The sequence below is a fragment of the Microplitis mediator genome, chromosome 2 (assembly GCF_029852145.1).
Source record: "Microplitis mediator isolate UGA2020A chromosome 2, iyMicMedi2.1, whole genome shotgun sequence".
Classification (NCBI taxonomy): domain Eukaryota; kingdom Metazoa; phylum Arthropoda; class Insecta; order Hymenoptera; family Braconidae; genus Microplitis; species Microplitis mediator.
Window position 1 is genome coordinate 5241340 of NC_079970.1, and position 23570 is coordinate 5264909.

Here is a 23570-nt window from a genome sequence, read left to right on the forward strand (position 1 = left end):
CGCTTTAGTTTATTCCATTCGTTCGTTTACACCCGGCATCATCCAACACAACACCCGAGTTTGTGACGTTGATATGCCATGACTATTACATATCCATATATGTATATTTCCCTTCGGTTTTCTCGGTGCATGTAATAGCTACTGTCCCAACAGATATCAAATCATCCAATAATCCCTTTAGAATTATATATCTCATGAGCTTGTTTGTTCTACGATGTGATTCGCGATCAGCTTTAATTAATTAATTATTTTTTTTTACATATCACTGTACTAGCTGACATTATTATTTTCATCGTCATAATAGAATGTACGTGTCACAGTAAAAGATCTTAAAAACTCATTGGATAATACACGGAAAAAAAAAAAACTTTAAAAATTACTATTTGAAATTATAATCCGGAACCCGGTTGTCAATATGGGAAATTTTAACATTCAAATAGTAAATTTTATAATACGTGTCGTCTATTTTTTAAGTATCAGTTACGATTTTTAAAGTTCAAATAGTAATTTTTCTTACATAGACAATAAATTTTCATACTTATCCTGTAATTATTCACGCACACAAAAAAAAAATTCTCGATTGAAGGTAAATATTTTTGATTCAAGAAAATTTTTTTGGAGACCTAAATTTTCTCAGATAAAGTAGAAATCTTCTCCAACCAAGACGAATTCTCTTGGCTCAAAAAAATCTTGACTTGGTTCCCAAAAACGTTTGTCTTCAAAAATATTTTCTTGACTCAAGATATCTGTTTTTTCTGTGCGTTTGAATCATAAACAAAAAAATTACTATTTAGAATGATGGTATTTACTGACCACTTTATCATTATATTACTTGTCATTCTCAATTTATATAGTTCATTTTTTTCCGTGTACATATATGTAAAAAAGTGTTGGTTTGTTAGTTGATTATTATTGTTTTTACCCTCATCATTCCACGTTACTTATAATTATTGTATTTATATATTACCCTTTAACTTATCTTTCTCGTAAGACACACACACTCATATAAGTTTTGCCATATTAATATTATATTCTATTTCTATCTCACTTCCAACCCTTCTTGTCTGTCTCTCTCGAGCTTATTATTAAATGAGAACCTCTGGATGACGTATCACGATGCTGATTGGTTGACGATAAAATCATGTGACCCGTGTGCTTGCTAACCCATCAGGTGAAGTAGCGCGAAAAGCTTGAGTGAGAAAGAATGAATATAAATTATAGTAATAGAAAAAAAAAATGGATAAAGAAGAAGAAAAAGAAAAAGAAAAAGAAAGAAAAGGATGACATGAATGGGGGATGAATTTAATTTCAAGTAAGAGGGATGTAGATGGGTGATAGTACAAGCAGTATGTGGCACTAGTAGTAGTAGAGGTGACATAGTCACACAGTGGTGGGAGTAGTAGACATCAAAGTACAGGTAAGGGAAGGAACCACCGAGGCAACCAGACTAACAGAGAGAAAAGTTAAAATAGTGAGGATAGTGAGCGATGAAGCATGTATAGTATAGGTGGTATAGGTCGAGGGGCTTGAGGGTAGTGAATGCGCGCGCGAGTAACTGACGCGGAGGGCTAAGAGTTGGGGTAAAAAGAGAGGGCGCCAATGTAGCTTTTCATCAGTCACTGCAACGTACGCGACGCCCCGACTTCTTTAGAGCTTTATTCCTTCATTTTCTTGTACCAACACTCAATACCACATTTTTTTATTACTATTATTATTATTATATATATTTTTGGATTTTATTAGGCGAATTAATGCAATACGGCTGGCCATGTGTCTTAACAATTTTATTGTGAATTATTAATCATGTCATTAATATTTAATGTGTGAAGATAATATGTAGTTATTATATTTATACATATATATATATATATATACATATATATTTTTATATAAATATTTATATATATATATATATATATTTGTGTTGAAATATTTGTTTTAATTTACAATAGTATACAGGTGATATTTTTTAAATGAACATATGATAATTGTTGTGATTAAATAAACGTAACATTATGAAATTATAAATGAACTGAACAAAGCAAGCTGTAAACTTTTTAAAAACTGCGTTTGTGAACAAACGTGTGTTAACTTTTTTTTTTTTCTTTTTGATAAAACATTGAAATAAAAATTAAAAATTCCACGATGGTACTACACAGAGCAAGCCGTAAGTGTTTTCCTTTTTATTTACTTATTGACTGTATATGTTTATTCATCTATTATTATATAATTTGATCTTTATGACCACTTTTTATCATTTAAACGTCAGGAAAATAGAAAAAAAATTTTTTTTTAATAAAAGAAAGAGTGAAAAATTTAAGATACTTAAAATACTCGAAATTCCATAAATTTCTTACGTATTTAGAGTTATTTATTCGGCTTATTTTCTGTAAGGGAGCTGCCACGCGGCCCTGACCAGACTCACCAATATACAAACTTGAAAATAAAAAAAAATATCGCGTGACAACTTTTTTTCCCTTATTGTACATGTTTTTTCCCCCTAGAAGTTTCTAAACATGTAACAACGGGTTCTTACAATATCTTGATTTCCGAAATATTCAACTAATGTTAATTACCTTGATATTTTTAATTGCATTTATTTGTTTTACCTGATAAAAGTTATCTAAATTAAATTATATATATTATGATTATTTCCACCCATTCAAATAATTATTATACTATTTTATCTCCTCTTATTTCATATATTTTGTGGCAAAAATGAACCTCCCGCGCAAATCTATGCATTGACTAGTCTGTAAATTATATAAGACTGAAAATCATTAGATTCCATATATATATTTATATAAACAAAATAGATTCACTGACAGTTTGTACAATAAGACTTGTCATTGCACCTTTTTATCTACTATGATTTCTACTTATATTTCTATCATTGATTAAGAAGACAGTAACAGAATTGCAACAATAGAAACAATATAAACTAATAACAATAAGACAAGTATCGATTTAGCTAATCCGACTGGTATATAATATAATCATAGGCCATATATATTTATCTATATATTTTTTTTTCTAGGAATAACTCGCGTGTTTAACAACACTATATATAATATCGATCTCCGATACTGTACTTGTTTTACATTATACTATTTTTCATTTTTTTTTTTTTTTTTTATAAATATTTATACTTATTTAACAATCTTGTGTTCTCAATTTCATGATTAAAAGCAATGCTCGTTTAGTTGATTAATTATAAATACACGTACACTGTAAAAAGAGCGGTGTTGAAAATAGACTCGTTTTAACACCGCCTGGTGTAAAAATGAAATTACACCGGTGTTGGGGGAGTAATACACCAGTGTTAAAAATACCGGTGTTAAAGCGGGATAACCGGTGTAAAAGCGGAGTAAAATCGGTGTAAAAGAGGGGTAACCGGTGTAACAGCGGAGTAATACCGGTTTAAAAGCCAGGTAATAGGTGTAAAAGTGGAGTAATGCCGGTGTAAAAGCGGGGTAAATTACGTCGGCTTGAAGTATTAACTTTAAAGATTATAAAACACAAAAAATGTCAGTTCTTTATGAAAATTAATAAAAAATATCATTTATTAACTACTATAGTGATCGAGTAAGTAAAAATATTCACAAAGTAAAATATTTTAATACCGGTAAATAATATCTACACTGGCGGCGGCGTTATTTCAACACCGGTTTAGAATATTTACACCGGTGGCGGCGTTATTTTAACACCGGTACAAAATATTTACACTGGTGGCAGCGTTGTTTTCACACCACTTTCAGGGGTAAATTTAACACCGATAATTTTGATACCTAAACCGCTTGGACTTACCCCGGTGATTTTTTACAGTGTATAAGTGAATATTTGTTAAAATCTACCACGTTGAGTTCCCTTATTACTCTCTAAACATAAATAAGTGAAAATAAGTGAATATTCACTAATTTCAAGTGCAAACCGAATCAGTAATTTCAAAAAGTGGTTCGGTTGGCACTCAAAATTAGTGAATATTCACTGATTTCCTTTATTCATATTTAGAGAGTAAAATAAACGATTTGAAAAGATTAGAAAAACAAAATTTTAAATACTTTTCAATGCTTTTGAATACTTTTGAATCACCCTTCTTATGGGCATTTAACATTGCAAATCGTTTTGAATCGTTTCTTTTAATCAGGGTTGTTTAACACAACTCAGTTTATTAATACTCACAAAGGGACGTCTTAAAGCTCTGTACTACACGAAATAATGTTATTTAACTGGAATCTAACGTGTGATAAATTACTTTTGCAAACTGATGTTAACGAAAATAAAGAGCGATGTGGATTTTTACGTGAGAAAACTTTATACCTTGAGATTCAATAGAAAAATTGTATAGTAATAAATTTATGTTTGACATATATGTAACTATATATCTATAGAGTATCACACATGACGCCTCTATTTTTATTTTACTATACCTTAGCATGTCATACCAGTACAGATTTTACTCATGTACGTCACGTATCCAAATGACTCACACCTGATATCAGTCTTACATTGTCTCTATAATATTAAACTTAATGTTTTTTAAATCGTATTGGCAAGTCTGATACATAAAAATTATATTTTACTATTAAATTTCATTTACTTTTGTTATATTTTCATAGCTCAGTTGAGTGGTGATCAAATTAATCAAAATTTGTTCAAGAAAAAAGCAATCTGTCAATATTTATACTCGCATGTGACTTTGTTTTTTTAAATATTCAAAGAATAAATTTGACATATAGGTCGGTTAGTTTATAATGGAGAAATTATTAAGTACAAAGTAGTTATATGCGTTTATGTGGTGTCAAACTCGAACCTCTTATGACCCGCTGGTGCGGCGCGGCGCGGTACGATGCACAGCCCTCTGGTGAACCACAACACACTCCTCTCCTATCAACTTACAGCTGCTATAGCGTTAACCGCGACCTCTCCAAGGACCACTGGAGGGCAATAAAATCCACTAGGGAATTAGTTCTGAACGATCTGAATTACAAGGACGATCTTACATATCAAATTTCTACACAGAAATAAAGGATTTCTTGCCCCAAGAAATTTTCCCCAGTCCTAAGAAAATTTTTGTCTTCAACTTATACACTGTAAAAAATCACCGGGGTAAGTCCGAGCGGTGTAGGTGTTAAAATTATCGGTGTTAAATTTACCCCCGAAAGCGGTGTGAAAATAACGCCGCCACTGGTGTAAATATTCTGTACCGGTGTTAAAATAACGCCGCCGCTGGTGAAGATATTCTTTACCGGTGTTAAAATATTTTATTTTGTGAATATTTTTACTTACTCGGTCACTATACTAGTTGATAAATGATATTTTTTATTAATTTTCATAAAGAACTAACATTTTTTGTGTTTTATAATCTTTAAAGTTAATACTCCAAGCGGACGCAATTTACCCCGCTTTTACACCGGCATTAATCGACTTTTACACCTGTTACCCCGCTTTTACACCGGTTTTACTCCGCTTTTACACCGGTATTTTTAACACTGGTGTACTACTCCTCCTACACCGGTGTAATTTCATTTTTACACCGGGCGGAGTTAAAACGAGTCCATTTTTAACACCGCTCTTTTTGCAGTGTACTGCAAGATATTTTTTGCGCCAAAAAATCCTTTTTTTCCGCGGAGTATATACACGGGGAGAATTATCTAATAAATTTTACCCGTTAATTGTGAGTAAAACTGGGTTTGAATGAATAATTACTCTACCGTTTTTAGATAGTATTCAATTATGGGGTAAAAAACCCAATTTTGAGTAATTTTTCAATAAAAAATAAAATAAAAGGAATCAGTTTTTATTATTTCCGTATTTATTTTGTTTTTGGCCCAGGTTTAGTCTAAATTGTAGGGTACATTTTACCAAAAAATTTTTTCCATGTATTAAAACTACAAATAGAGTTTTTTGTTTTAATAAAAACCTTGTTATCTGTAACATTATCTCGTTTATTTTCTTTAAACTTAATCTCTATCATTCCCTCCATTTCATCCCTCAAGCTCCGCATCAAGCTCCATATAACGCGAAAACACGTTTTTGCTCTTTGGCACTCATAGTGCGTATATTTATAACATCGATTCTTCCGGCAATATATATTCATTAGGCGCAATCTTCAACAATTTTTTTATTCAAAATAAATAAAATCAATAATTAGCACCCTTAGAGACGAAATTTACATGCATTCAAATTAACTTCAAATAACTACAGCAAACTTTTATACAAAATTCTCTTTTATTGTTCCAAAATTGATATTCAAAAAAATGAATCAAGCTCACCGGTTAAGTTGCTATCAATATTATCTTGTTGTACACGATTATTTTACTATAATTGAAGTAAAATTTCTGGAATTTTCCGATTCAATTTTTTTTTTTTTAACAAATATCTAAAAGTATTTCTAGATGACGGAGAGATTTGAAATAATAATGTCCGATAAAGTTAAAATTAGCATCAATATTGTACTATATCAATTATGTTATAAAGGATTAAATCGATTGCGATGAAATTTACCCCCACAGCTTAAAAGTTCTCAAGGGGATGATGGTTCTAATCGAGAGTCCAGACAAGTTGTTAGTTTTCTCGCTTATAAAGTGCTCGTAAACTTAAACTTTGAGATGAGAAGGGAAAATTTTAAGATTTACCTCTTTCCCTTTCTAGTTCTTGTACTAGTGCACATATATATAGTGTGTCAAACTTTGCTACTACCTCTTTGTTTGTCCTGTTATCGATCAAAACCACTTGGGAATACGAACTTTACTGTATATACAGAAAATAATATTTTTTTAACGCTTGATTTTATTCACTGCCATTATACTTGATGGTATGTTTAATAATAAATATGATCAATTGATTTCGTAGTAATTAATAGAGAAAAAAATATGATCGTAATCAATGTATTGTTTTATGAAAATACAATAAAATATATTAAGTCACACTTTTGACTAATCAGAAAGAATTTAATGAGGCTGATTAAAGCCATTTAATGGCGTGTTTTTTGAGCATAAATTACATAAAAAATATATCACTTATGCATACATAAACAAATATATATAACGTCTCGACTTTTAATAAATATAGAACATTAATAGGATTCCTTTTTTTCTATTTGTAAATCTAGCCATTTTTTTAATAAGATCGATAAAAAAAATAACGACGCGAAGTTAAAAAAAAATTAATCAGTTAAATGTTTAGGACAATCAGTAGTTAATAACTACGTGTGATTTATTAGATTTGAGCATAAAATATAAAGAGTATTTTGATCAACTAATATTGCCGTTGGTATTACACGAGTAAAGTTTCGACCCATTGCTTATCCAATCAAGCGTGAAATAATTTTTATTTTGTTCAGTTATCCATATCGATTACTTTACTACTGTACTAAGGTTAGTGAGGTTCTCAAACTATTTCAAGATGGCGTCTAGAGTCATGGCCGAAGGAGGCCAGAAGACGGTTGTCAAATTATATTATTTTATTCACTGGCCTTGTAAAATATATATTCGAAATTCATTAGGTCATAAACCGCTGGTAATTACGTAATCCTGGGTATAATTACTCAGACTATATACGAATATAATTGACAATGTGTTCTATTGAATTTAGTAACAAATTAATAGCTTGGAGAAGCGAGTAGGGGAGGCCGGGTATGGTGGCCACAGAGGTCATTTATGGCGATCGGTTCATCGATCGGCATCGAAAAATCGCGAAGGCATCACCTCCCTTTCGATGCTGATCAATGTTCGTATTTCGTTCGATAAGTTGTCTGATATGACCAACCATGATGTGGCAACCAACTCGTGAAATAATGATCCCCGGTCTCCCCTGAACAGGTGAAATAGCTGAATTTTTATTCTGGATTCTTCATAAAGATATTTTATTCTGTATAATTTGAGATGCTGGAAATTTACTATACAAATCTGTCGTCATTGTCGTCATTTTATTTTATTTTTTTCGTTAACACAAGATATATGACAGGATATAATATTTTGAACTTAGTCCAATTTTTTCCCCAATTAAAAATTCTGATTGAAACCGCTGAACTCCGATTGAATCCGATTGTTTCCGATTGAAATCCGATAGACTTTCAATCGGAATTCATTGGTTTCAATCGAAGTTTTTAATCAAGGTTATAACACCATTATCATTCTAAGCTAGAAAAACTTCTACGTGTATAACAGAGCTGGGCAAAACGTGATAATCGAAAAAGATTTTTGTTCGCCGGGTAGATTTTTTTCATATTTTCAAAATGAAAGTATTAAAAAAATGATATTATTGTGGATTACCTTAAATAAATTTTAATAATCCGGAAATGGAATATAGAATAATAATTAATGTAGATGATTTAACTTTGATATTTTACAGAAAACGGACTTTTGTCATTTGAAAATCCAAACTATCATCTAGAATCAGCGCGTTTTGATGACGCACTCAATAGTAATGGCTCGGGAAATTCTCTGTTTGATGAATTATATCAAGATCTAGTAGTCAGTGGTGCCAGAAGAGACGAGATGGTTACAGGTATCGTAAACGGAGGTGGAGTTGGTAATAGTACGAGGCATGCACGTAGAACATACGCCACACTAGATCTTGGCAGCATGGGTGTCGATGTCACTCAGGGTCCTCTGACTCAGAATTCAGTCACTGCAGAAACACCAGACAATACTGCCAACCACAATCTTGGGTAAGTTTTAATTCAACTCACGTTTGAATCCACACAGTAATTATTTTTTACACTAGTCTAATTTTTTGTCATTTTTAAAAGCATTTAATAGACCCCTATTATTTTCCCGTTTATAATTAATTGTACGGTATTAAACCAAAAAATTTTGACAACTGTCTTTTAGAACTTGTAAAATTAAACGTATTTAGCACACGAACCAAATTTTTATTTAATCGTAATTATTATTATTTGTAGTCGATAAGATTAATTTGAATAAACTTTTTAGATGTCATGTCACTATATCTGTATCCTCACTAGTAATTTTACAAGCACATGCCTGCGAGGTATAAATTACTTGTGATATCATGAAGGCACATTCCGCTCGACGATATCACATTATCGTAAAGTGACGAATGGCAAGAATCCGAGCATAAAAATCCAATTAAGGAAATGCTTGTCGGTTTATCATTCCAGCTAGTCGTATCTAGTAGGAAAAATAATTTTAAAAAATATTAAATGAAAAAGGAAAAGTTTTAAAAGTCAAACATTTGCCCACCTCAAACCCTTTTTTTTTAATTAAGTAATTTAAATTTTTATTTTACGAACTCATGTAAAGATGCAGTATAATGGCTGGTAAAATTTTAAAAAATTCCATTCTATTTTTCCAAGGATTTTTTGTTTAGTTTACAATTAATTATTTGCGTTTTTCCAAATTACAAATTAACTATTTGAAAACAAGTAAAAAAAAAAAATAAAATAAAAGCCGTCTGTTGGTTGTGTACTTAGAAATTTTATTACACATACTGTGACCAGAAAGTGACCAATAATTGGTCAACTATCCTGTCTTTGGCATCCTGTTTTATTATTGTATTATATGGCTGGACATAAATATTTTCACTATCTACGAGGTTGATACACCTTTAACAACAGAGACACCGATCTCTGGGATTATATAGATTACCTCGTGGTAGCGCGTTTATTAGAATTTTCCAACGTGTCGGTGCTATCAGGGTAAATGACCTGGGTTTATATGCATTTATTATGTAGCTTTTACATTCACTATTGTCTGTTAATCGTTTCATAGATAAAAATACTACTATTTTGTAATCTTTTTTAACTATACACGGAAAGAAATTTATGGTAACCTTTCTTAGTACGTTTATGAAGTATCATCCCATACCGTTATGGTAATGATTACTTGGAATTATGGGATATAGGCCCATACTTTCTGAGGAAAATTCCCATCATTATGGTAACCGTTCCCATATCGCATGTGAAAGAATTATAGTAATGATTACCATAATATTATGGTAATGATAAATATAATATATACACTGTAAAAAGAGCGGTGTTAAAAATGGACTCGTTTTAACTCCGCCCGGTGTAAAAATGAAATTACACCGGTGTAGGAGGAGTAATACACCGGTGTTAAAAATACCGGTGTTAAAGCGGGGTAACCGGAGTAAAAGCGGAGTAATGCCGGTGTAAAGGCGGGGTAAACTGCGTCCGCTTGGAGCATTAACTTTAAAGATTATAAAACACAAAAAATTTCAGTTCTTAAATAACATTTATCAACTAGTATAGTGATCGAGTAAGTAAAAATATTGACAAAATAAAATATTTTAACACCGGTCTAGAATATTTACACTGGTGGCGGCGTTATTTTAACACCGGTACAGAATATTTACACCAGTGGCGGCGTTATTTTCACACCGCTTTCGGGGGTAAATTTAACACCGATAATTTTAACACCTACACCGCTTGGACTTACCTCGGTGATTTTTTACAGTGTATGGGTGCCGTTTCTATAATCAACATTTCAAAAAAATCGGTTACCATGCATTATGGGAACCCATCCCATAATATATTGTAATTGGTACTATAAATTCATTTCCGTATACTGAATATAATAAATATATATTATATATGATCGTTGCACTTTTATCCAACAATTCAAAAATTTTCTATACTGAAATAATCAGTTAACTCTTTGAATAAAAAAAAAATTTTCAATATTTGCATAAACGATAAATTAACTCAGATTATAAATTGCAAAAAAAAAAAAAACATAAGTAAAAACTTAAATTTACATTTATATTCCAACGAAATTGGGCCCGTAGGTGTGTTGCAGCACAGGAGTGTAGGAACACGTGTGGCTTCATTGTCCTCTAACCCGTAAGCTCTTTCTGTTTCGAGTATATATATATATGGAAGTCATATAGACTTGGGGAAAATTGAAGCACTCTGACAACGGTACTACACACGAGAAAAGCTACATGTATCCCCCGGTGTATATAAATGTTAGACCCTCGTTGTTTTCAATGCTCTGTGGATTACATCTTTGTCAAGATTTTCGTCAGAGGCTGAAATAAAGTAGGATCCAAAAAGTTGCTTTTTACGTGATATGACTAAAAAAATTATTTTCGCGTTGAAAGGCTTAAACGATAAATAATTTAGCTCTTTTGACTTAAATATATTATTGATTTTCAAAATATAGCTCTGGTAAAATTATTTTTACTAAAATCTGTGTCGCTATGTATAAGATAAATGGATTTTTTTTTAAGAGAAATATTTTATATCGGTGTACTGGAAGTAATATTTTTTTTTTCATCATTCAATAACTCATTGCATATTAATGCAAATGATAGTCACTACATGCTCAGTACTTTTTTTATTTGGTAAAATACTTTTAAAATATATAATATATTTAATTTTTAACTTCCTGCTAAGAAAATTGCAAATTTCCAAAAAAATGGAAGTTATTGGTTTTGGTACGATTTTCGAAAATCGAGTTTTCATCAGATATCGATGTTTTGAGGTCCTAGGAAGCTATTCTGACAATTCCCGGATGAACGTCCGCGTGTATGTGTAAGTGTGTGTGTGTGTGTGTAAACTTTTTTTGTCCGACGATATCTTTGGAACGAATCAACCAATTTGAACGTACTTGGTGGCAATCGAAAGGGCTCACTAAAACTTAGAATTGATTAGATTTTGGGGTAGATCGGTCATGTAGTTTACGAGTTATACGAAGAATAAAAATTAAAAATGTTTTTTGTTTTTTGCGTATAACTTATAAACCATTTGCCCGATTCGCCTTAAAATGTAATCAGTTTTAAGTCTTGTTGAGCCCTTTCGACTCCCATCAAAAAAGTTCAAATCAGTTCATTCCATCCAAAGATATCGTCGGACAAAAATTATAATTTTTCAGTGAAGGTATGTTTTACCGGCCCAACAAATTTTTGAGCTCGAAGAGGTAATAATGTTTCCGAGCTCCCTGAGCTCGAAAACAAAGGGAAGTTTTGGAGCTGGCCCGCAGGGTCAGACGGTTTTCAGATTTTTTATAATAAATTTAAAAAATTTTTTTTATCCCCTTATGGTTTTTGGACTTGAACCAGAATCCATAAGGGCGTAAAAGAAAAAATTCGCATGTATTTATTTTTATACTTTAAATAATTGCATATCTAATACATAATATCTTATAATATATATCGTCAGTGACTAAATGCAACAACAATGGCAATTGCGAAATATCGTGTGGGTGTGGGTGTGTGTGTGGATAAAAGAAAAAAAAACAAGAAATGAGAATGAGAATTACTGTGGATTATTGATTGGGCGTTGGGACGTTCACCACAGTATCAACGGGAAAACCCGTTGGTAATCTCTCAACATTGTAGGTCGACATTACTGCTATTGAACTGGCTAGTATAAAAGTATACTAGCATGTAGTACATATATAATAAAAGTAGCGAACAAACCTTATACTCGTGTAAGGTATATATGTGTCACTGTCAACAAATACTCTTTCTCTTGTTCTATCGCTCATTTTCTCTGTCCTCGCCTACACTTATTAAACACGTATACATATAAAATACACATATTGTTTAAATACATGTATTGACAGCTTTTGATTACTATGCTACTGCTGCTACTGTGACTTACAGTGTATAAGAGTATTCTATTTCATACATTTCACCTCGGCTAAACTAGTGATTCTCTGAAATTGCCGGCTGAATAAATAAACTATCGATCTACCTCCATACTGTAGTATTATTGTTGTTTTTTTGTTTTCATTATCGAGTCCAAGAGCAATACTTTTTCTTATTTTTTACAATACGCATTAGTAGCAAAAAAATGTCATAGTTTTTTAAAGCGAGTGAATTTTTTTTTTTTAATCTTTTATGATAACAGTAGGCAGAGAAAATAAACGTACATATAAATTCATAGGTAATGTGAATGTACACAGAAAAAAAGTATTTTTTGGCACAAGAAATATTTTGCATTATGAATTGAAGATGAAATTTTTTTTAGGACTAGAAAAAATTTTTTGCGAAAAGAATTTTTTTATCGCACCAAGAAAACTTTTGTTTTCAATTAATAATGCAAAAAATTTCTTGGGAAAAGTAAAAATTTTCTTGAGGCGAGTAAAAATTTTTTGCGCCGAGAAATCATTTTTTTATGTCTACTATTTAAAGTGATTAATTTATAGTCAATTGGACATAAATAAAGAGTTTGTCATCGTGACATTTAAAAAAGATATATCATATTGAAAAACATTGTGAAATAGTAATGAGGGTAGGGCAATAAAATAAAAAAAAATTTCCAGCGGTCAGATTTGTTATAAATTACCATCATTTAATGATAAGAAAATTAAATTAAGTTAAGAATGTAGTTCAAAATGATAGATTAACTACAGATACTTAATAATTTTCAGTAGTAAAAATCCGCGATGGTACGGCATTATGACGTCATGAAGTAACACGAATTAAACCGAACACAGCCGAGTTTTACCGAAAGCTCGATATTTTCCATAAAATACTTTAGTCTTTCTCCGACTGTCGTTGTCGAGTAATCGGGCGTTACTAAAGATACCATGTATTTTTTCTTTTTTAAAATTCCGTAGTACATATTATACCTATATATTTAATTTTATAAAAATAATCGATTATTTGAAAGTCATTATAGAATAAACTGTCAGTTAACAGAATAAATAAACAACATTCTATTATATAAAATGAATAATAATCAAAGCTTAGTACAAGTTGAATTAATTCCGCGAATTCCGATGGTTGCCAATATTTCAAGTGCCGGTAGCTGACTGTGAGTTTTATTAAAAATTAAACAATTTAACTCTTTATTAATGTTTATTATTCTTGTAAAAATACATTAATAATAATTTACAATATATTATATATATACATGTATAACATTTGAAAAATTTCATTAATTAAATCTATATAATCGATCAAGATTTAAAGATGAACGTTTCTAATTATATTTTGGCCGGTGCATTTTATTCTTCCATTATAAATTATAAATCGTTTCTTCATTTCTTTTATTATTTAACGTATTGCAATTTGATTATGTTTCATCTTCGAGCACGTTTAGAATAAGTAAATTATTTTTCCAGTAAATTATCCAATTCATTTTATTTTTTTGCTGACGACTTTTCGATTTTATTTGATTAATTTCTTATTTTGTTCAACATCACGACGCCGACTGTTCTGATATATCGATAATCGCTGGTGGCTGATGTCTGTTCCACTTGAAATTACTATCTTCTTATTCGTAGATACTACTGCTATTTATATTTCATTTATAAATATTATCTAAAAAAAAAACGTTCTAATTTGTACTTCAAAAAAAATTAATCTTACCTTGGCCTTTTGCTTAACTGAAGCTTTAATTAATAAACATTATTTCAGTCAATTCGTTTGTAATGTTAACTCCAATTTAATTTAATTAAATATTCTATTGAGCTTTGGAGTTATTTAAAAAATATAATAAATATCACAATGGCTTATTGTAATAATTTAATATATTTATTTCGCATCACTAACTTCTACATATCAATTTGTTTCACTGTAAGTTGTTTATTTAAAACTGATGTAAAATATAATTCATGTATTACAATAATTTCCTTCATGATGAAAATCCAATAACTGAAGTAGAAATAATCTTCCAATTAAATGAAGATAAATAAATAAATAATAGACAGGAATATAAATAAAATGGCTGTCTGGTAACATATATATGTAACGTCATTGCTGGTCGTTGCTCCTGTTATTACTGCTTAAAGTGTTTTTATATATATATGTATGTATATATATATTGATGGCAGCAATAACAGGTCAACAGCAGGTTTCCCGTGACACTATCCTGTATGCATCATGAAGTTACGTGCGTAATATACTACTGGGAAGCACATTCGCTGCCGTCACCATAAATCTTCCAAATGGAATTCCCTTTTCTCTCCACGTTTTTTCCTTTTTTTTTGTTTTTTTACTTCACTATTATGCATCTGACTTTTCCATCTCATTTTATGTTTTTTACAATTTTATTTCTTGATACTCTATAAGATACACAGTATTTTAATCTCAAGAATACCAATTATTACTGCTATCACTACCACGTATTAAAACATTCAAATTGTGTATACTCCGAAAAAGTAATTTAAATAAAATAGACATTTTTTTTTATTCTCGATTCGAAATTCGGTGCGATTATATATCAAAGCCCCTAAAGACATATATATATGTCTCAGGGACTTTGATGAGTGTCGGAAGTTGGTTGGATCGAAGGGTGGCAAATCAGCATAAACTTAATTACCCTATGGCTGTAAGCGCGCTGTGAAAAACGAGTAGTCAGTCAGTCAAGTCAGGGCTATGTTTCCTTGTTTATCACTCTGACAGAATATCATCCAAGTTTCATCCCTTACCAAGCACAAGATACTGATAATAGTAGTAGTAGTACAAGAGTTTGTAAAAGAGCGACTGAGTGAGTGAGTGAGTTAGAGGTGAAGCGCGATATACAAAATGTGTAAACTCTAGTATGAGTAATGACGCAATACAAGGCTTCTACTATATGTATATATGTATATATGTATATACATATGAGTAACAGCGAGATCAGTAAGACTGTGTCGCAGGGGCCGCAGGGCAATTCCAAAACTCGTAGAGGGGCTTAAAATTATAAGAGAGGGGTTGCGCCGCTGCTGTATGTATTGATCGAACGAAAGTCGTCTCGGCTACGCCAATACACCGGCACGCTCATCGGAGGCCGTTACTGACGCCCACGCTTATAATAAATATGAAATATATTTATATATATATGATGTTTCATACTTGTAATAGTGCATTTTGAATAATTAATAAAATTACTTTTGGCTGCTTCCGACATTATCTGATAAAATAATATATATATATATATATATATTTTGTTACCAAGTACTATGCTGATGTGCTCAGCACGTCAGAAATTCCTTTACGTTTTTTTTGTAAATAAATAACTATTGCTAATTGTTTTGTCAATATGTAAAAAATGATAAAAATTATTAAGTTTTACCTGATATATATGTAAATATGTCATCAGTAAAATAAATATATAATATTTTATATTATATTAAAATTATTGCATGAAAGGTTACAGTAAATAAAGTTCAAGGACAAATTGACAGGCGACAGTTGAAGGTCTTGAGTATATATTTAATTTTTTTATAAATGTCTAATATACATCGATATATAAATCGAAAAAATAGTTTTAAAATTGCCTGGAGAAAAAAAAATATAAAAAAGTAATTAGCAATGAGTGTAGTATAATATGTTGGCAACATTAGTGGAAAAAATTGGCTGATGTTAATCTTTTGAGCGCATTTGTTAGCAAGTGTGTACTAATTTGAGTTGATGTCGACTCAATTTTACTGTCGCTAATTAAATTATTACATTTATCTGGAAGCAGTTGATCCCAAGTAAACACGTTTACATATTATTTATTATAAGTTGAAAGATGAGAGTGCCACGTTGATGTACTCTATAATATAAAAAAAACAATTAGTATAATTAATTATAAAATAAAAAATTTATAAATAATAATAAGTTTGTATTAGATTATTATACCAAGATATATACGTGATTCAGGTATGGCAGCGAGGGTGCGGAGGTGATCGAGTCGGCGCTGGTTGATGATAATCTCAACGGGAATCCTCGACCATCATCCAAGGCCCTGTCAAATCCATCCGCGACCCTCGATGCCGGTGGTTCCGACCACAATGTCAGAAAGTACGTACTCGTAATTCACAGTCGTACTAATAACCATCACTTTTTTTTTACGCTTCTCGAATTTATTTATGATTATTTGTATTTTATATCTAGTCGCTGTACATATGTAACAGTCATTGTTTTAATTGTTGATGGTATTGCTATTAAAAAATTTTGCAAATTTCATTGTCGATCAGGTCAACTTTTCAAGCAAATTATTATCATTATTAATAAAGTTTTTATCGTGTATGTTTCCTATGACAATCTTATTGATATCTTGTTTAAGCTTGGTCACTAGTATTATAGTTGTCTACTTCTTTGGATGATATAACTGTAAATCTTGACGCTGATAAAATGCTTTATGTTGAATCTTTAAAAATTGCACAAGTTAATGCATGCATGGCTTGTTGATAGAACTACACGGAGAGAAATTTCAAGTAAATATGCCTATGCAGCATAGTAATAATTACATTACTCTATAGTTTGTATAAGCAGTCACATGAACTATAGAGTAATTTAATTATTACTATGCAGCATAGGCATATTTACTTGACATTCCTCTCCGTGTACCAACGTATGGCTTGTGCCAAATTAGCTCAAAAACTGATTTTGTATGCACTGTAAAAAATTTTGAGTCCGAGTGGTGAGAATAATTCGATGTTAAATTTTTGGCCGTGTGAATTGGAACGTTCACTCCACCAATGGTGTGAAAGAAAAAGCTGATACCGGGTTAAAAGTACACCGCTTAATATTTCACACCGAGCAGAACGTGTAAGGTCTTCGGGGACCATTTTCACACCAAAAATTTTTTTACGATATCTCTTGAACAAATTATTCGATTTTTATGGTTGGGGAGGTATTCAACGAAGCTTATAGAATATTTACATACATTATACAACCGGACATGATCGCGAAATTAGTTAGAATAGTTTCCTAGAAACTCAAAACGCCGGGGTCTGTTGAAAACTCGGTTTTCGAAAGTCGGACCGAAACCAATAACTTTCCTTCTTTTTTAAAATTTAAATTTTTTTAGCGGGAAGTTAAAAAAGACAGTGATTTTATCAACGAGCCATGTGTCATACAATTTTGGCAGATTTATAGGCATATATTCATATATAAATACGGAAACACTTATGGGTTTTCATCTTACCGCAAGACACTTTTACAGAATTGACCCGAAACTGATGCTCTATAGTTCTATTATATATAATATAACATAATAAATATCTCATCAAACAACAATTTCTGATGGAAATTGTTACACCGGAAATTTCAATAAATTTATTCGGGCTCTGTAGCCAAAGCTCCCTAAGGCCCGCAATATACAAAAAATAATAATATATAGTGTGTAGTACACGATGTTATTACATATTACTATTACTACCCTATTGATAAAATATTAAAGAGTAAAATTTGTTTTTAATTCAGCGATACAAAATTATATATTTAAAAAATGTATTTTTGTTGTTATCAAACTAACAGTTACTGTGAGAACGCTGATAACGACTTAACGGAGATGGGAGGTATACCGCACGTAGAGGACGGCCTCAACAGAGATCTTTACCCTATTTCAGTGAAACGCAGACAACCAAAAGATCAAAATATAACAAACCAATTAGAAAATAATTCAAAAGAAAAAGCCGATGAGTCGCAGAGTCCACACTCTGAGGACAAAGATGAAAATTTACCAGCTGGTTGGGAAAAACATGAGGGTAAATTATATATTTTTTAATAAAAACCCATGCGTAAAAAATATATATTCAGGCAAATCTGCATACATACGACACATATAAAAATATAGGTCTCATATATGCAGATTTGCTCGGACATATCCGGATGTGTTTTTTCGTATGGGAATAAAAATAATTTTTCGACTTTAAGCGCAACTGCAGATGACGGACTACAAGACTAATTTCGTTTCTCTTTTCAAATTTTAGACAAAGATGGTCCCTACTACTGGCACATAAAAAGTGGTACTATACAAAGAGAAACACCAGAAGCCACACTTAATTCAAAAAATGAAAATCATAAAAGTCTAGTCAAAGACAACGATAGTGTGAGTTTTTTTGTATATCATATTAATATTTACTCCATATAATTGAAGATAAATAATAAGTATATATTTGAAATTTACGTGTATTTATTTATTATATATTAGATAAATAACTTTCATTCATTGGGTACTATAATCAATACAGTGACACGTAGTAACACAAGTTCTGCATTAGATCAAGAATTGGAAAATAAACGAAAGGAGGAATTGGCATTGAAGTAAATATTTTATTATTATTTACTCACTTGTAATTATAATATTAACAATAATGATAATTTGTTATGTAATAATTAGGAGAAGAAGTTATCCAGCCCGGGCAGACTCCGAAGGAAGGGACAAACCTATCAGATTTGCAGTTCGGTCTCTTGGTTGGACGGAAATCGCAGAGGAAGATTTGACGCCAGAAAGAAGTAGCAAAGCTGTTAACAAATGTATTGTTGACTTATCACTCGGAAGAAACGATCTTTTAGATGTTGTCGGTCGGTGGGGTGATGTAAGTTATAAGTAATATCCAATATTTACTAATATATATTGGACTATATCATCGTACACACAGAAAAAAAAGTTATCTTGACCCGAGTCGAAATTTAAATCGTACATTGAACTTACAAGACGTTAAAAACGTAAATTCAACCTTTGAAGACGTAAATAGTCGTAAAACGTTTTAGACGTAGTTGACGTACGAAAACGTAAATAAGACTTGCGTAATCATAAATTGTAAATAAAACCTTTCAAATATGACAATAAAACAATTAAACTATATCGGAAAGATTTTTGTCTACAAGCTTCTAGGTAGTCTGTAAGACCCAAAAGACTCAAGAAACTGGGCATCAGTAGAGTCATCTCCTGCAAGGCCCAAAATATTTTTCTACAGCTGTTAAGAATTTTTATTTCTTATCTTCTAGCTGCTAGACATGTCTTTTGGCAATGAAATGTTTCCGACATAGTTTAATTGTTTTATTGCAAGTTTTGAAAGGTTGTATCTACGATTTACGATTACGCAAGTCTTATTTACGTTTTTTTACGTCAACTACGTCTAAAATACGTTTTACGACTAGTTGCGTCTTGAAAGGTTGAATTTACGTCTTCAACGTCTTGTACGTTCAATCTACGATTTAAATTTTGACTCGGGGAGTCAAGAAAATATTTTACAAAACAAACAGTTTCGAGAAGCAACTAAAAATTTTCTTGAGCCAAGAGGAAATTGAGGTTTTCCAAAAAAATTTATGGAGTCAATAATATTTACTTTCACTCGAGATTTTTTTTTTCTGTGACGTAAAATTATTTTTTTAAATTTTATTTACTGTTCAAAATTATCACGTATCCACTCAAAGGAAAGTCTCTAAAATAAAGCCCTTGATAAATAGTTTTTCTAACATTCACTCTTCGAAATATAAAAATAAATATTTTCGTTTCGTTTATTTTCATTTTTTATTATTTAATAATAAACTTGTAAGTAAAATCTGTTATAAAAATTCATATAAAATGATTTATCACTAAAATTTTATAATTTTTAACAGGGTAAAGATCTTTTCATGGATCTAGATGAAGGAGCACTAAAATTAATCGACCCTGAAAATTTAACAGTACTCAATACTCAACCGATTCATACTCTCCGAGTATGGGGCGTCGGCAGAGATCACGGACGGTACCTATTAAATATCAATTATTATTAATTTATTATTAATTTTATGCTGATAACCTTTTTAAGAATAACAATATTTTTAATTATTGCTTTCTAACGGATTCTCTAGTGAAAGGTAGAAAAAAAATTCCAGTATTTAAATTTTTCCATCTAAACAAATTACCAATAATTTTTTATTCTTTAGAGATTTTGCATATGTAGCAAGAGATAGATCAACTAGGAAATTCATGTGTCACGTGTTTAGGTGTGACATACCAGCTCGTACAATTGCAAATACATTACGTGATATTTGTAAGAAAATAATGATTGAACGATCGTTACACCAGAATCTTGCAAAACCAGTAGATATTAATGGCAGAACTTGTTTAGCAACAAGACCTACTAATTTACCAACTGAACATCGGCGCTTTCACAGAAATAATGATCAGACACTAGTCGGTAAAGTGCTCATTTTTTTTTACGTTGATATTAAAAATCTACTAAAATTATTTAATATTATTATCATGATTATTAAAAAAATTCTAGCACAATCATTCCCTACCCCGATGGAAGAACCAAAGAAAGTTCTGCGAGCGCAATATCTTGGCTCGATGCAAGTGACAGCGGCTACAGGAATGGATGTTTTAAATGACGCAATAGACCACATGGTGACAAACACTCCTATAAATCAGTGGCGAAATGTTAACGTAGCTGTTGCACCGAGCATGATCTCTATACTTACACCCAACGTGAGTTACTCACATAATAATAACAATAATAATTTATTTTACACACTAATTACAATGACCATCTGACCTATTTCAAATTAAAACTCTTTAATAACGAACATGATACTAATCATTTATCATTACTTTTATTTATGTTCTTATTATTGTTTTTTTCTCTACATAAATATAAACATAAATATTATTTGATGTAGGATGAAAAATTGATAACAGAGTGTCGAGTCCGTTATCTATCATTTCTGGGCATTGGAACAAATGTTAAACAATGTGCATTTATTATGCACACTGCTCAGGATCTTTTTATAGCTCATATATTTAACTGTGAGCCTAGCAGTGGCGCTCTTTGCAAAACAATTGAAGCCGCGTGCAAGGTAAATGTATAACTTTTTTTCCGTCAATTTATTACTAAAAGAATAAAAAAAAGTTTTATTAATCTTGATGGTTTATTTATTCACTTTTTCTTTTAAAGCTGAGGTACCAAAAATGTCTTGACGCTCATCCGCAGGGTTTTAGAAACGCTAATAATTTAACTACCCCGAATGGCCGCGGAATAGGGGCGACTATTAAGTCATTAGTGGGATCTCTTACAGGCAGAAAAAATAAACAGGGTGAATCCTGAGATGAGGCTCTCTCGCTCCAGGTAAGTAGTATCAGTAGTTTATTATCATCCATTTGTTTATTACATTTTAAATTTATTTAAATTAAATATCAAATATTTATCAATGTACAGTCGAACTCCATTAACTCGGATCATTATCTCGGACTTCCCTTCAATCTTGACCCCCACTACGAGCCTGTGTATATTTATTTCTGCATCATTCATGTAGATGTAAGAGCGCATGCGTCATAGTTTACTCTTTAAGGGAGGAAGGGCATCCGTTAACTGAGAAATTCAAAGAAATTTCCGCTCCTCCGTAGACTAATTGTCCGAGTTAATGGAATTCGGTACATGGGTACAAATTTCAAACAATTAGAAAATTTTTGTTTAAAAAAAAAGGAGATTCTACGGCTTCCGTAGCGCCGCTAAATGACCGTGAATTCTTGTAAAACTCGACAAAATAAGACTTTCTCATAGAATAAAATTTTCCGATATCTCGCTTAGTTTTTGAGAAAAATGCGATTTTTTCAAAAAAGTGAAATATTTCATAGATTTTAATATCTTTAATTTTTTTGTATTTTTTCCCGGAAAGTGCATATAAAGAGGAAAGTTTAAAAAAAAAAACGTCTGAATTAGTCCATTTTCGAAGGAGTTTTAGCTATTTGAAAAAAAGTCTTATTTCGTCGAGTTCTACAAGAATTCGCGATCATTTGGTGGCGCAACGAAAACCGTAGACTTCCCAAAAAAAATTCGATATCAATCATTAAAAAAAAAAAATTACTTACCTTCGATATCGAAAAAGAATATTAAAATTTTGCATACGTACCTCGTAAAATTAATAAAATAAAAAAAAATAATCACTATAACTCATTAAAATTGATAATATGGAGCGGATAGTCAAATCAACCAAGCCGATCGATTCGCCAGGAACTATGGCCACTTCCTGCTGAGCGAGAGGTGATTCGACACAGGCATCTCCAGTCTCCATTGACACTTAAGTACTTTGGGAGTTCACCACCGAGTGCCTCTCTTAAGTCCCTTCTTTCACCTTCCTTGGACATGAGAAGTATTAATCAGCTCGCTCCGTGGGAAAGTTGTCCCTAATATAATATAATCAATAATAATAATAATCCTAGTAATTGATAAATAAATCGAGGGAAATAAGACTAGTAAATAAAATATCGCGCTTCTCGTGATTATTAATTTATATATTACGCTAAAATTATTTTATATATGGCGTTCGAAAAATGAATATAATGATACCATTCACTTGAGATAATATGATGCTTAATTGACTTTAATATTAATGATATAATATATGATATTTCTGTGTTATGTCTTCGAATTTATAACGACGTCCAATTATTAAGTGTTATTGCTTGTTCGGGATAAAATATATAAAACTCATATTGTTTTCTTATATTTAAAAGAAATAAAAAGAAAAAAAAAACATTGGACGATGTCGTTGCTTAATAAATAAAAAAAAAAAATATTTAACTATGTGAAATAATGTCTGTACCTCTGTACATATGAGGTATACATAGTTATGTATATATCTTGCAATATACGTATTCTATAATGTGTACAGACATGAAAAATTGTCTATAAGCTAATAAAAATTATATATAGAATAAGTAATTAATTAATTAATTAATTAAAATTGTACACGGATTGACACAACACTGATACTTGTAATGAACTTCTGTAAAATTATTAATTAAAAAAAAAATTAATAAAAAATAAACACGCTGCCACTTAATATAAACAAACATATACCTTACATGGTTTTTAACACACGTACATTACACTCCTTACAAGTAAATAATAATAGTTACGACGATAATAATAAGAAGAAAAGTAAAA

General features: G+C 31.0%; 1 protein-coding gene and 1 long non-coding RNA gene across 10 annotated transcripts in view; one reads left to right on the forward strand and one right to left on the reverse strand.

Annotated features, from left to right (window-relative positions):
• Positions 1-22838, forward strand: part of LOC130678647 (protein Fe65 homolog) — a 44826-nt gene extending 21988 nt beyond the window's left edge. For 2 of the 9 annotated variants that reach the window (XM_057485988.1, XM_057485989.1), the window contains 13 exons: positions 8356-8674; positions 16567-16707; positions 18169-18398; positions 18624-18742; positions 18845-18957; positions 19034-19232; positions 20260-20387; positions 20494-20499; positions 20569-20822; positions 20910-21112; positions 21304-21480; positions 21579-21749; positions 22598-22838. In XM_057485988.1, coding sequence (XP_057341971.1) covers positions 8356-8674; positions 16567-16707; positions 18169-18398; positions 18624-18742; positions 18845-18957; positions 19034-19232; positions 20260-20387; positions 20494-20499; positions 20569-20822; positions 20910-21112; positions 21304-21480; positions 21579-21728 — 2039 coding nt within the window. In that variant the 3' untranslated portion in view covers positions 21729-21749; positions 22598-22838. Of the gene's footprint in view, positions 1-1529; positions 1837-1952; positions 2168-8355; positions 8675-16566; positions 16708-18168; positions 18399-18623; positions 18743-18844; positions 18958-19033; positions 19233-20259; positions 20388-20493; positions 20500-20568; positions 20823-20909; positions 21113-21303; positions 21481-21578; positions 21750-22597 lie in introns of those variants that run through there. The other 7 variants (XM_057485996.1, XM_057485995.1, XM_057485997.1 and 4 more) reach the window with 7 other exon arrangements.
• LOC130678653 (uncharacterized) lies at positions 13938-15469 on the reverse strand. The gene is made up of 3 exons (XR_008991855.1): positions 15260-15469; positions 14308-15002; positions 13938-14231 (listed from the first exon to the last, which is right to left on the reverse strand). It is a non-coding gene; the product is annotated as an uncharacterized LOC130678653 (long non-coding RNA).
• Positions 22839-23570: the final 732 nt, after the last annotated feature.